The following is a 16303-nucleotide window of genomic DNA, read 5'->3' on the forward strand; positions in this document are numbered from 1 at the left end:
ACCATTCTCAGTGTTTCAATTAGGAGTCTGTAATAACACAATGTTTACCTGAATTGTCATTATTTAAATTTTCATTCTCATCAACAGTATTATTACACTGGCTTGGCTGTCAATTTGGACTTCACATCATTTAGTTGCTGTCTTTTTTTTTCTTTTTTTTTTACAGCTAGGCTGTTTTTGTTTTAGATATCATCACACCTGTTTGTGATAAACAGAAATTAAAAAATATGTATATTTACAAATTTGAGCTGTAAATGCATGGGTTTTACACAAATTTACCAACATGGATTTATTATGTCATGCAGCGTTTGGCCTACATATCAGTTGAATGTCCACACCACATAAAAGCTGTAAAATATAAAGAATACTTTCAAAGTGGCATTGTACAGTATTATATTGTTACATACATAAATGCAAACTATCATGTGTTGAAGAGACAGTATGATCTAAGTTGTAGAACAAGATGTATACATCCTTTGCTGTTGTAGGCTTGGACACCCTAGTCAATTGAGATCAGGGGAATTCCTGTAAGTAATTCCAGAACAATTCCATTTACTATTTGTCCTGTTGGTCTGAGCAAAAATTATCCTTCAGAAATCACTGTTCTTTTTACTGTAACAGCTAAACATTGTGTTTGGTTTGTGTGAAATTTTGTACAGACATAGAGTAAACAGTATGCTATATGTGTAGCAAATTTCATAAAAATCAAAGTTTGGGAAGTAGGTCTTTAGATTTTTTAAAAATTCCATACAATTTGGTTCATAGAAGAAGACAAAAAAATCAGAAACATTGGCATCAAACATCTCAGTTTTTACGACATTGATGTTTCTTGAAATTTGAAATGTGAGGTAAGCAAACTGGGAGACTATAGGTGAAAAATTCACGAAGGAAGTACTAAGTTACAGATAACTTAAAATCACAATTCATTGGTTCTTGTAAATAGCACACTATGTGCTGCATGTCTCAAGTTTTTTTTCATGGCTGTATGACACACTACTGTGTGTTTTGATCAGTGTTTGATGATGGCATTTTTCACCATCCATGATTTTGATTTTAATCCTCTTCAGCTAATAGCCAAAATGTTGGATCCAAAATATTTGATGGAATATGAACAAACTGAAGCCATGGACATGATCATGAAGGTAGATGTGTATATTTTCAGAGTGGATCCAATGGCTGTTTTATGTGATTTAGCTGATTGTTGAACTGGAGACAAATTAGGGAGCAGAGAACCTCTAGCATCACTACACCTTTAATTTTATGGGAAGTTTCTAGTTATCTAAAACTGCTACATAAGTATTTGCTTTCCACCTACCATAACTGCTTTCAAAGTAAATTGAAAGGCATTCAACAATGTAAAATTAAAAAACAATGGACATAATAGCTAAACTTGTCATGGTACACTGTCAGTGCAAACATCGACTCAAGCAACACTACGATGATATCAAGTTCTGATTCAGTGATTGATGAATGAAAATTTATCATTGACATTAATTGTTACCAATAAAATTTTTGTTACTTATTCAACAAGAAATTTAAATCTAAAAAGACTGTGAAAATATTTTGGAAGATTTTCCACGATATAATTTTCTGGAAAATTAACATGTCTATGGGTGTTTCATTCCAAAGTAATGTAGCATGATAGATTAATACTTTATACAGCTAGAAGTTTATACACTGTATATCTGAATTATGCTCTAAATAGATTGTTAATTACTTAAACATATTCAAAATCTTGACAGAAATGGTAATGACTTGTGATATACAAAGTGTTATTTTAAGTTTTGGCATTGGTGATATTTACTTCTGACACAGAAAATGTTAATGAAATGTGTCTTTGGTAAATATTACTTGTCTATATCTTGAGACAATTATAAGTAGTGATCAGATAAGTAAAATTCAACAGTTAACAACCAAGTGGGCATCTTATTTTCAATAGCATACCCATAATCATGATCACTGCAAGATTTAAAAAAATTATATACATAGATTCATATTTAACATAAAATTTAGAATAAATAGTTTTTGGAAAAAGTGAAATTACTAGGAAACATAAAGTACTAACAAATACTGTGCATATGTTTTGCCACCCTCTTGCCTGTGCTTATGTTTGAAAAGTTCATTAGTACTGTGCACATAGCATAAGGCAAATATTTAAATAAAGCTCTGTAGTTTTTTTAAGGAGGTTGTTAGACATGTAGTGAAGAACCTTGATGTTTTATGTGTTTAGAAAATATTTCACTTGCAGATATTATGAATAGACTTCAGCTGTCTCTATGTTTCAGGTTTGATAGTATTTATGGTAAGTGCTGGAGTGATACTTTGAATATAATAGAAAACCATAAGGCCCAGAGGAAGTTGATAAAGTTAAGGTTTCTCTTTAAACATCAATAAAACTTTTAAAGAGGTCCAATAATACTGACATTTAGAGTAGTTTGTTAGATTATCATGGAAAATAGTGTAATTTTTAATTTAATATTAGGCTACAGAAGTATGTGATACACAAGTATTTACAAAGACCTCTCTTCCTGTTTATAATGAAATCACAATACAAGTCTAAATTATTAATGTTATTAAAAGACTCTCAGACTTTCCCTTTTGGATAAAGTAGACACTAGTCAAATGACTTCGGTAATGTACTGTTTTGGTTGACAGAACAAGAAAAACCTGAATGTGTCAAGTTCAATAGAACCATTTCTCAAAGAAAAATTTTCCACCTTAATTTATGATATTAATTTACATAACTAAATATAGTTGAAACTTGTTCTTGTTAGCATTGAGTTACAATGTATGATATTTAATAAAAAATATTAGTTGTTATGTATACCATTGCTTTAATGTACATATTTTCTTCCTTTCCAGAAACTGAGTCTGCAAATGGGAGCTTTGCTAATTTTGATAGTGTATTTACTGGTAACTTAGATTTGTTTTTATTTTTCAATTTCATTTTTGTTATAAGATCTTTGTAACATGGTTTGTTGTTTTATTTTTTGGCAATATTTCATACAAGGTAGATACATTTTTATGATAGGATGACCTAGAGATTGAGTAATAAGCATGAAAATAGTTATGTTGGCTGCACAAAGTCAATTTTGCTGTATATTGTAATATTGCTATATCTGCATCATTTTTTCAGACAGATCCTAAAGACTTGACATTTTCTCTAAAAATATTGTGTGTAATGAATTGTTTTTTATGTCAGTAGTATGTTTTGTATTTAGTAGGACTTATACCTATATGGTCAAGAAATATTTTAGTAAAACTAATGCATTAACTGTCAAACATACACATTGAATATTTTAGTATGACCAGTACATTCACCTATACACCCTGAAAGTATTTTAGTAAACTCTTTCAATCACTTATATATAATGTATTTTAGTAAGGTTTTTACATCTGCCCACACACCATGTATTTTAGTAAGACCAGTATGTTAATCAACATGATTTGAATATGACTATACACTTATTACATTTGCCCGCACACCTTGTATTTTAGTAAGACCAGTATGTGAATCATTACTTGTGGATTGTAAGGTTTAGTTAGAAAAATCTTAGCTTGTTACATGTTCCTTCAAATTTGTTGTTCTTAACACAGGTGTTATTTTAATAGGCTAAATGTAAATTTTGTCTTTCTGTTCTACTGCTATTAATGAGTAAAAGCATTTAATTCATTAGAAAGTAGAGGTTTAAACAGGTGAAAGTTGATCAACAAGAATAAGAACCTTTAGTTGTTGATTTTGTTGACTAAAGCTTTTTCTTTGCACTGTTACTGTTTTCAAATATATGTACAGGGTTCCCATACATTCTTAAAGTCAGGAAATATTCAGGAATTTCATTTAACAAGTTCCCCCAATTTAAAAACTTTCTTAATATTTTGAAAATTTGGAAATCTGTATTGGATTTGAAAGAGTAAATGTTTAAAAATCTAAGAATCTTCAGTGTTTTGTTCCTTTGCTTACTGAGGTTATTTCATTTACTTGTTAGTTGCTTGAGCATTATTTAGCTTAGGTTTCAAACTTTTGTACTGTTGGCAGATCGCATGATTTGCCATCAACCTATGTACACCTTGATCCAATCAGAAAGTGTCATATAATGGGGACTGTGCCATAATTAAATATTGGTAATTTATGTGCATGTTTGTTACGTTCCATCCAGTCGAGTAATGTGTTGGCTTTACACAGGTATTTATGCGGTAAGTCTCCAAACTACTACTTTGACATAATTATTAAGGGTATTATGGTATGAATGGTTTCAGTGTCATTTGCCTATAACAGCAATATTTTGAAATCACTAGCATTGTCAGTGTGTTTGGGGACTGCTTGGGCAACTTAAATTATAGCCTAAAATGTTAGTGCTATAAATCAACTACCCTAAAACAAAGTTGTTAAAACTTTACATTGTGTATCATTCATATTTCTTTGTTTCTAAAATGTTAGTGCTATAAATCAACTACCCTAAAACAGAGTTGTTAAAACTTCACTTTGCATATCATTCATATTTATTCATTTAACATGTAATATTTTAAGCTAAAGTTGTCATGTAGCACAAGCAAGCCAAAGTTTGCAAATTGACACCATGGGAACACAGTCACAAGATGATTTGTAATTTGTGCATGATTTGGCAAGAAAGTACATAGATAAACAGTTCAAACAGTCAAAATTTTGAAAATGTTAAATGTATATATTTTTTACCTTTAATTAATTTCCATTAATGAGTACGTGCTAAGAGCAGTACTAGATGATACCCACCAGAATTCCTATCAAAACGTGGGTGGGCAAGGGGAATGGAAGATCATTTATAGAAATATTGTTTTTATACAACAAATAGTGCTAGATCTAAAATGACAGATATTGTGCAATAAGTCACACTGCCAATCTTATACAAATAACTTGTTTATATTGTTGACCATGGGTGAATCCAGAGGTTGTTATTCATGCAAGGTGGATGTAGAAGGCTTATTGGTTTTGAGGGGGGTAAGGTGTTCTTCTCTCCAGATCTGCCAGTGTCATGAACTCAAAAATTGAAATATAATTTCGAAACTTGCCAAAATGATTTACAATATGCCTTTCCCATTTAAGCTTGTATAAATTCAGTTATTGTTAACAAAAGGCTCAGATAAAGGTTTTACTACTGTTAGGCCTTAGATGTAATTATAATGTTTAGTCATTGATCACCAACTAAACATTCAAAAATCTAAGAAAATCCATGAAATAATTCTTGAAATCCATGAAAATATTTTGTAAAAAATTTTTGAATTCTGTTGAAAGTGGGAGAACCCTGAGTGTATAAGTCATTCATTGTAATACATTTGTACAAGTTCATAAATCTTAGTAATGGTATATTAAATTATTTTGATAATTGTGTCAACATGGCTATAGACAACAAAAGTAGTTCAGTTAGCCAAAAGTGTAACATAGTATGAATTTTATCCATCAACAACAATTTTCTTAAGTAATTCATTATAGTTTCTTGTAAGAAAGTATGGAAGAGTATTGGGAGAACATTAAAAAGAGATAAGTCATGGGAAAATGAACAAATGTTAGCAAATCAACCATGTTTGTATTTAAAAAGTGTTACAATAGCTTATTTATTTTGATTATGGTTTTCCTCAGCATGAAAAGTAAGGATCATAGGGTGTTAATCTAAATATAAGATGTTTTTAGGTAATATAATTGATTGATTGAAGAGATTGGTAACAAGAAGTGACTGTCATGTGGGCAGTTGTCTTTCACTATAACCTAAGTAAAAAACAATTTTTGAATAACATTGTAAATTTTGTGAAACAATTATTTGGTTGTTAAATTAACTTATGGCTTCCTTGACAGTTTCATATAATTGACAGTTGGATTGGTTGTTGTGTTTTTTTACTTTCCTTTGCATATATTCAAATATAACTTACCTTTTAAGTTGTTGGTTAAGATTTTGTTGTAACAAATCCTATTCTCAAAATAAGAAAGAATATTAATACATTGCTCCTGAAAATATGGTACATAAATGTTTATCATGGAAATATGTTAATATCTTTCTACAATATGATTGTTTTGCTTTTCCCCTCCACTTTCTGCCAGTTTTAATGCTTTGATGTGCCTTATTTTGTTATTCTGCTTTTCACATCACTGACTTTTTTTTTTCATCTCAAATTTTCTTCTTACTCTTTACTCATCAAATTATTACATGTAACACTGTTCTTTTGAACTAGATTCAGCATTTTTATTTTTTTTTACAAAGACTTGGAACAGGACAGTTTTTCTTTTGGCTAGTAGAGTAATTTATTTATTTTTCTGTTGTTTGTTGAAGAATCCTTCTTTCACTGTAATTAGTCTTTAAATTTCTTTCTTTATCCTTTTTCATTTCATTTTTAACATAAGATGATATTTGTCTGGGCTTTGGCTTTTAACTGTTTACTTTGTCTTTACAATAGCACCAATATCAGATGCTCAGAATACTGGAGAGTTTATGACCCAAGGTTTTGCTGTATTTCCAAGTTCAACGTCTGCAGGATCTTTTTTTGACCAGCAGCCCAACATGCCATCCCAGCAGAAAGTAAAAACTCCTGCTACAGACAAGTATGCGGCACTTGCTGATCTCGACAGCCTTTTTAATCAACCCACCCAGCCAGCCACAACTACTGAAACTGCCTGGTCAGCCACTGGTATTAGGACATCCTCTGTGTTAGGAGTTACACCTACTACTGGCTTAGTGTATGGAACAGGTAAGAACTTTTCTGAGATGATAACACACCTCTGAGCACAGTGAAGCTATCTTCCCTGTGCATCTACCTTAGGGTTTTGCATGCCACTAGCCTTTAGTGAACTTCCACCTACTCTCACAAGATTTCTTGTGAATTGCACTGTTGCATAATGATGTCACTATGCAACAAGAGCCCTCCAGTAGGAGGGCAACACCTCCATGTGCACTAACTCCTATGCATATGCACTTGTGAATCTTCATTATTCTCCACAGCAATGTGTTGACCAGACATATTTTACATTTTTTTTGTCTGTGTTCAATTTCATGTTATTTGCTTTATTAACTGAACTTTGGTTTTTGTTTTTCTTTAATTTTTGTTTTAGAAGCTATAAATTTTATCATGAATTCTCAAAGGGCAGTGATTTATATTTGGTCCTGAATGTCTAACATCGCTCACACTTAGGCTTTATTTTGTTTGTGGCTTTTAAAAACTCATTAATTCTCAGGATCATTGCAATTATTGTTAAGCATGTTATGGATCAACACATACTTAATGGGCTTCCTACAACCATCCTGTTGGCTGAATGTCTTTCTCAACAGTCAGGAATGATCTATTGCACTATGTCTTTACCTGATTTGTTTTGGGTAGTGATTTACCATTCATGAGATCTTAACCTTTCACCCTCTTTCTGGATTTCCTTCTTAGGTTTGTTACTTTCCTTATCCTTTGCCTATGTTCTTTATTTTTATTTTCATAGTCTTATCTTTCACTCACTATTCTTGGGGCTTAACCTTGTCTTTTCTTTCTGCTTGTTTTTAGGCTTCGTATTGTTTTCTTTCTTAATAACTCTTTTCTGACTCTTTGAGAAGAATCTGTACTATTTCTGTTTCAGAGCCCCTTTTGTGTTCATAGGATCCCTCTAGGTGGTCGGTGGTGCATCCCAAGGTTTACTTATTTACCAAAATCTGTATTGAGCCAGGATAATGGAAAGCACTCGTACCATTTTGCTCTTACTCCATATATTCCCAGTGTGAGATGGGGTGTTCCACATGATCACTTGGGGTAACCTCATGGTATATCTATATATTTACTTTTTTGTCTGATCCAGACCGTACCTAACCCATGGATTATCATGGAAAAAAGCCAGCACCAGAGGAGTGTTCTGCCTGTTCCCCTGGCTCGCACTTGCTAACTTATCAAAATAGGGTTATGTGGCTATCCATTGCACTGTCTCCTATAATATGCCTTTCTGGATTGAAGTACTGACAGGAATCTGGGCATTTTCTTCTGGTTGCCCCACCATGAATTCTTCCCCCTTTTTTTCTTGTCAAGTAGAGCATGGGAGACCCTTGATACTTACTAGATCCTAACTACTGGGTGGTGGAAAATGGAGAACCCTCACCTATTGAACTCGTATGCTGGAGTGACATATAATTGAGTACCGATACAGTGGGAAGTGGAGTGGCAATAACACTCAGTGTAGTGCAGGTCACCCCTCATTTATCTTTATCATATGCCACTTGTGCCTACCTCCTGGGGCCTCAGTCTGTTCAATACTGTTTTACTGATCATTTCACTATCAAACGTCACCAATTGCCGATTATTTTAGTGCACAATCGGCATGATTCCAATTGCTGATTCTAATTATGTACAGTAAAGTTGATGAAGTCATTGTGTAGTATTGTTGACAGTTTAACCTTAAAAATCACAATGACTAGAGAGAATGTATTTTGAAGCTTCTTTAAATTTGAAATTCCTTGCCAAAAAAAAATCACAATCTATTTTCGTTTTTTTATTTGAACAAGGGAAAAATAAAAATGGGGACTGGCCTTGTGGCTAGTACATGTTTGCTAAATATGGTTATGTCACCATTGTGAGAAACAAACAAATTGTTGAGGTTCATTGCCTAAATTCATCAATCACTTCAGTCATAAATTTGAAGACTTTTGCTATCACTCTATAAGGCAGAATGCTCAACGAGAGGTGTGGGCATGTGCACTAAGTCACTCTCCCCTGCTCAATGTTCACTTTGTTGTGTCAGACAAAAACTTCCAAAACAGCCTACGAAAACATTTACGTGACTTCTCCACAAACTCTCCTGTGCTTTTCTCTTTTTCAACACCAGCCAGCCAAAACATTAACCGAAACCTCTTCACCTGATGCAAAACAATATTCCAACCAAGAGTGGAGTGAAGAGGAATTCCTGAATGCCCTTGGTTCAGTACCTAAAGTACTGTCAAGTTTGTTGTTGTATCACTCTACACATTTTGAACTAAACCAATTTCTAAATGAAATGAAGTATTTCAACCAAAGGTCAAATGAAGTGACGTTTGAAAGTTTTTGTTCTTAATCAGTGTGATTCTAAGGCCACCATGTAAAGTACTGTAGGCTACATGCACATGGTGTATGCTGAGGAATGTCAGTGTATGTGCTGTAATGTATAAACTCAGTGAGCACGTAGTGCAAATGTTCATCATTCACAAAGCATTCATGTACTAACTTCAACTCGTACACAAATTGTGTGTTACACAGTTAGCTGTATACTATCTCATACGTGGCTCTGTAGGTTGTTACAGTTGTCCACCTTTGTGATTCTTGTTATCCAACTATTTGCTTCCTACTCGGAAAACCCAAAATATCTAGTTTTTCTCATTCAGAAGCAATCCAACCAATCAGCAGTCACATTTGTCAAGCCACAACTAACTTTAAGTTAACTTCTTGGAACTATATATATATTCATAAATAACAGGAATGTCAAATGATGAAATTGAATGTTCCATAGCTATTCAGTAGGTTAGTTATTTTGTAAATATTTTATTTTACCAGTTTACCACTTTCTACTTATAGTGACATCTCCAACAGTAACATGTGCAATTCAAACAATTGACACCCCCACCCCCCTATTGGAAAGTAATGGGTCATTTCAAATTTCCAATTGCTGTGTTGTCATGTGCTCCTCGGCGACCTCACCAAACAGTGAGCTAATACACAGTGCATTACTAATATGGAGCCACATGGTGTATCATCCCAAAAACTTCGAGGGAAAAGAATGCTTAGATCTCTGGCAAGCACACGGTGTGTATTAGCTCTGTACATAGAGTGCTTTTCTTGACCAGTTGCTAATATATAGAAATGGATGTGCTTTGCAATGTGCAGAGCATTGTTTGAACTTTTCTTTTATTCAGTGTATCAACTTACAATAAAATAAATGAGAAGCAGACAGAGATTGTTTTATTTGATGATATTTTATTATGGTGAATAATGTTTTGTGTCAAAAACGAGGAAAAGGTACAGGTTTGTGATTGTAAGCATACTTACAAATCAAAAGATTGTAGTTGTGAATAAAGTATGTCAGTTTTTGTTTTATATATATATATATATGTGTGTGTGTGTGTGTGTGGATGGACAAGATTCGTTACAGTAGGTATCTGTGACTTGTTGGTGATATATTTCAACAATAAACGGACAAAACACAATCCACTTGTTTTAAAATAATATATATTAAAACAAGTCAAATGAATATACAAATGTTCATTACACAGTTGAATCCTGAACTTTAAATATTTCTCTTTTTTTCATCAAACATCCACACAGGCTGGTTCAGTTACCTTAGAACCCAATTGACAAGACAATTTATTCTCCTCTATCTATGTTACTACAATATGAGCTGTGAAACTCAATTTAAAAATCACCCATTATGGCTAAACTTGCATGCAGTATAACTTCCCTTTTTTTCACTTTCACCAACTTACTTACTTATATTGTTCCAGTGAGGCCTAGAACTTTCTACAAACTACAAGACGTTATGATGTAAGAATACTCACTTAACATTCTCAATACGGGCTCAGTCAATCTGACTGACCATGTGACCTTTTTTGTACTAGTTTAAAGTCTTTATAGATTTAATTCTTTTAACTCTCAATATAGTGGGTATATCTTCATGAAATTTGGCAGTCTTTCAGTTAATATTACTAGTTTTTCACATACAAAAAGTCATATTTCTTAGTGAAGTATTTTTAATAAAATAAAATAAAGATTTGTCTGTGAATACATTGAGTATTTGTTTTCAGTAGTCCATGTGCAAAGTAATTTTCATGTTGAAATTAAAAATACTTTTCCTCATCTCAAAAATCTCAAATTTCCTTTTTGTAATTCCTAAAATTTCCAAAATGCATTACAAACGTTTTTTTTTTCAGTAAAACTTTATATTTTATCTGTTATTTACTCTACCCTATCTCAAAACGGGATCAGTGAATTTGACTGACCTTGTAACCACCAAAAAAAATTGAAATAAACCTAAAATTAACCTTTTTTTTATTTCTAGAATGACTTCAGATTGTAACATGAAACTACGTTTGTTTATCTTAAGTAGCTTTAAGTTCGTAACATTATATATGTCTGTTTATAATTAATTTTTATTGTTTTATTGCCCTTTGAACCGTGTCTAACTACTATCTGTGCCATTATAAGTTATAAATCACTCGGGCAATGTGCATCTAACATTATGGTATTGAATTACATTACCCATGGACTGATCACATGTGTGCCTCATGAATCATTTTAATTATATTATTATTATTATTACTTATTTTACCTAATCTAGTCTTAAATAAATTAAAAAGATCTGTATTTTTAGATTTTAGTTATTTGTACAATAATAAATAAAGAATAAATATGAAAAGCTAGAAATAAAGTACTTACCTAATCTTCTTTTTTCTTGCTGTCAGGTTTCGAGGAGAGAGTTAAGCCTAACTTCTTATAGTAATGCATTTAATAATTTTTATTTTAATTAAATAATGCACCAAATTAGTAGAAAAATTTCCTTAACTCTCAAAATTTTCCTGGCTTTCTAACTATGTGATAAGAGCTGTTACAAATTCATCCAAGCTAGTTGTTAACTTTCCCATGGGAACGAATCTTGTACTGTACAGAACACAATGTTATACAATACGTCATTTAAAAGATGAAAACCTCAATTTTCTATTGTTTATAGGTAATATATAATGAAATGTAAGAGAGAACTATCAACGAATTGTGAAAGAGAGGATGTAACAGGTGGGTGTGGCAGGAGGGGTCTAATTTTCTATTCGATAGCTCTGTAACCAAACAAAATTGAAGAATATAAAAAGTATGGTTTGTCTGAGTAATAACGATTTTAGATAAGAGTGATTTATGTTTAATTTTGTACATTTTCGAGGGGTGATGAATAAAATAGGGATGACGACATGCTAAAACAAAATGTCACATGGGTCACATTGGTGGAAATTCAGGATTTTTTTTTTTAATATTCCCTTGTGGATTTAAAACTTAAAACTTGTATACTATTAAAATATGGATTATTAGCTAAGATTTTATGCTATTATAATTGGTATAACATAAACAAAAGGTAGTTTAATAAAATTTTGAACGTAAGACACTAAAACCTTGTGTCATGCACAGTAAAGGATATTTGAGCAAAGATTTGACTAACATGACACAACAATATAATAATCACCAACTAGTCAACTACACAACATATGATTTGTACACACTTCTAAAAATATTAAATTTAACACTCGGGTATTATAAATACCTAAATCATAACTCTTGTATTAAATTTAAATGAAACAACAAGCCCCTCTTCAAGAAAAATATTTACAATATTTTTTACACTATATACAAAGAGTGTTTTCAGTTCATACACAAAGTCTACTCATACAGTCTGCACCAACATTTGCAGTCACCTTGATGGCTTCAATGCAGAACCTGTAGTTCTCACATGATCCTCACATTGTTGATTTTGCAGATCTGTATGTATGCAAGTGGTTGATAGTCCATCTGAATGATGAACTCCTTTCTGTAGAGGTAGTTCTGGAATCTCCAGATGGCAAATGTAATGGCCAGACAGTCATTTAATCCCAGAATAGTTCTTCTCACTACTCAACAGCTTTTACGTACGTACATTAATGGAAACAGACTGTCTTCATGTTCATGTAGGAGTACTGCTCCAATTCCAATACCTGAAACATTGGCCTGAACGGTTTATTGAAATCTGGCATTCTAAGGATTGGTGAACTTTCTAACATATTATTCAACTTCTGAAATGTCATCTGCTGTGGTTGTTCCCACTTCACCTTGTTGGATGAACTTTCTATAGTATTCCACTAACCCCAGGAAGGATCTGACTTGTTGTTTGGTCATTGGATCTGGTGTATCTTGTATGCGGGTTAGCCTATCTGTTGATCACCCACCTTGTGTCCAACAAAGTCCAGCACAGAATAGCCGATGTAGCACTTAAATGGTCAGACCTGCTGCCCTCACTCATCTGAACAGTTCTCTGAGTATCATCAGATGGTCTTCCCATCTGGCTGTGTGTCAAAGTGTTGTCCACATAATGCCTAAAGTTGGTGGTTTTATGCAACATCTTCCTTATCATGCAGTTGAATGTTGCTGCCGAGTTGACTAACCCAAACAGCATCCTCTTAACCCCTTACTTACTGGGGCCATTTTATCTTATCCTGAGGGCAAAATCACATTGTGAATTGAAAAAATATAGAGAACTTATCTTTTATTGGAATTCAGATTTTATTTTTGTAATAGTTGCATAACATTACATTATTTGTACAAAATTATATTATTTAATGAAGTTTAAAGAGAATTTTTAATTTCAAAAATCCCAAAATACGTTTGAGAGTATAAATAAGTGCTTTCTAAGAAAACAATTTCTTCAACATTTTTTTAAGATTTTTTACTTGGACTTTAGTGCTGGTCCTGCCATTTATGATTGGTATCTAAACCTTTTTCTAGTCATTGTCTGATGGAAATATGAACATAACCAATGAAGTTAAAAAGTTGTTGAACATTTTTTCAGCAAGAAAGCCACATGTTATAATTTTTTTTTAAGTTTATCTTTTTTCCTTTACAGTCATAGAGCTGGTTTATTATATTTAGAAGCCTGAGTTAATAGTATTGTCAGTTTCTTCACTGTTTTCCTAAGCTTCACATCTGTGTGCTGTAATGCTTATAAGTGCAAAAGTCTACTATAAGTAGTTCACCTGAATGTATATTTTAGTGTTTTCATTGTAAAGATAATGTATTTCACCCATAGACCAACATGCACAGTACAGTAATAACAAACAACACATAAATTTGAACTCATAAACCTCACTAGACATTAACATAAAATTTATTTTTTCTAAATATGCAAAATTGCCTTGAAATTTTTAATCAGCAGTTACATTGCTCAAAGTGTCATAAATGCTATGAGACCATGTTCTCTTCCTAGTATTGTTCTTTATGTGTATACGTGTGTGAAAATTTTACTTTTTTTATTATAGTTATTTCTGTAAAGACTGGCCTAATATTTTTTTATTTTATACTAACTTGAAATCCTGATTAAAACATACATCTGAGAATTCCATTTTATGTAGTTCTAGATCCCCAAAAAATTACTTGATCAATGTAGATCCAAGGAGAAAATTTGGGTATGCTTACCTGTTGAGGCTTGACCAGATCCAGCAACAGAGGTTGATCTTACATTTATTAAACATCACCGTAACATAGGCTTTCCATCTTTGTTATGCTAATACAGGGTCCATACACCTCCTGGAAAGTTCTAGAAAACTAACATGCTCCTATAAAAGTGCTTAAAAGTCCTGAAAATGTACAAAGGCTCCTGAAAATTCCTGGAATTAATTTACTATTTAAAAAAAGTTATTTTTGTCTGATCATTTCACATAAACCCAAGAAATTAATATTTTAAAATATTTTACATGGTTAGGCACACACGGCTTACTATAACTGTCATAACTTGGCTCTTATACATAATGCACAGGCCATGAGAAACATTACCGATTCGATGCTCTGTTATTATCATTAATGATTTATGCGTGCGCAATGCAATTGTAACAAATGACAGTTCGTAAGTTTATTGAAACTTAACAAAGCTTTGATTTATCATGCTAAATTAAAGCTATGCCTGGCAGGAAATGCACATTTAATGCCTTATGGCTTGATAAACCAGTATATGCGGATTGGCTTGTATGTGACAGTGCAGCCAAAGACAATGCTGGTTGCAACATGTGCAAGAAAACCTTCGATATCTCGCATATGGGTGAAACTGCACTTAAAAACCCTGTGAAAGGATTCAAACACATTGCATTATTTAAGCAATACCAACAAACCATGGAAATTGATGGCTTTATGAGAAAAAAATGTTTCAACTAGAAGTGATGGGAAATCTCCTGTTGCCATTATGCCTAGACCTGGTAGCGCCACTAGCGGTAGATCTACTGTAACTAATAGTACTACAAGATCTATTTATTGAACAAAATTATTCAAATAAAAACATTTTAAACCATTTAATTTATGTAAAATGCCCCTAATTGCATGTTATGCTATGTAAGAATTAATCCACTTAATAGATTCTGTGAGTAAAGTCATTCTTTGTTTATAATTATGCACTTGGGTGTTCCTGGAAATGTCCTGGAATTTTTTAACTTATGTCTGTATGGACCCTGTAATAGCACTGAATGTAAAACACTCACAAATGTAAACATGTTCAAGAACCAGGTGAATCCATGACATTGGGAGACTATACATGATTAGTCAATTGGCCTTGCTATAAAAGAAATTTGGTTACCCTTCTTAGTGGGTGAGTTCCTTTGCATCATTGGCAGTGTTTCTGAATGGCAGTAGTGTATAAGAAATAAGTGTAGTCACAATGTATGTAACTTAATATATATTGTGTTATGCTGTAAGCTTATTGATGTTAAACTCTCATATTGTGAGTTTTGATGTATGAAATTTAACACAAGAGTTTAATTATATGGTGTATTTCTGTCATTAAAATATACTGAGGGCAATAAAAGTATAAAATATACTTCTCATGAAATATAGCCCTCTTTTATGTGCTTCATTGTAGTTAGTAAGTCACATTGACCAGAGTCCACAAACAAAAATATACTGAATGTCTGGCTACAGGGTTGATTTTTAAAAAACATACGAGGTATACCATTGCTAATTTCAGGGCTGACAAAGCTAGTTTAAATGACAAGATTGATGCAGATTCAAGGAGAAAATTTGATAAGAGGTTAAGGGTATTTTTGTCACCCTCGAAACCCTTTGCTGATTTTCCTCGGATTTGCCCATGGCCCACTCACATCATTAAAATACAATTCATCATTCAAATGCATATAACTGGTCAAAAAGTATTGTTTACAAAATCTACACTGAGTGGTCACAAGTAAATAGACACCTAATATTTCGTCATTTAACTGATTTATGCTGACTAATTTGTGTTCACAGAGCACTATATAAATGAAAATGGTCCGCACACTAATTATCTTGTGCAACAACATGCCTAGAACTCAAGGTTCTCTTGAATTGTCAGATTTTGTTAGGGAAAGGATAGTTGGTCAAGCAGATGGTGGAATAAGTCAGCGGCAAATTTCGCAGAATTTGGGAAACCCCTCTTTCGACAGTCAACAGAATCATCATGCAGTTCAGGAAACATGTCCGGGTCGTCCTGGTCCATCGGAGAGGACAAAAAGGGCTGTCAAGAGGAGCATCGAAATGGATCCCAGATTAACGACTACAGAAGTGGCCAAATTTGGTGGGATGAGCCCGAAAT

The 16303-nt window shown here is 32.8% G+C and overlaps 1 protein-coding gene across 3 annotated transcripts in view; it reads left to right on the forward strand.

Annotated features, from left to right (window-relative positions):
• Positions 1–16303, forward strand: part of LOC106472741 (arf-GAP domain and FG repeat-containing protein 2-like) — a 35675-nt gene that overhangs the window by 12155 nt on the left and 7217 nt on the right. For 2 of the 3 annotated variants that reach the window (XM_022402211.1, XM_022402207.1), the window contains exons 5-6: positions 2863–2913; positions 6424–6714. In XM_022402211.1, coding sequence (XP_022257919.1) covers positions 2863–2913; positions 6424–6714 — 342 coding nt within the window. The remainder of the gene's footprint in view (positions 1–2862; positions 2914–6423; positions 6715–16303) is intronic. The other variant, XM_013933401.2, reaches the window with a different exon arrangement.

This window comes from Limulus polyphemus, unplaced genomic scaffold, assembly GCF_000517525.1.
Source record: "Limulus polyphemus unplaced genomic scaffold, Limulus_polyphemus-2.1.2 Scaffold123, whole genome shotgun sequence".
NCBI lineage: Eukaryota > Metazoa > Arthropoda > Merostomata > Xiphosura > Limulidae > Limulus > Limulus polyphemus.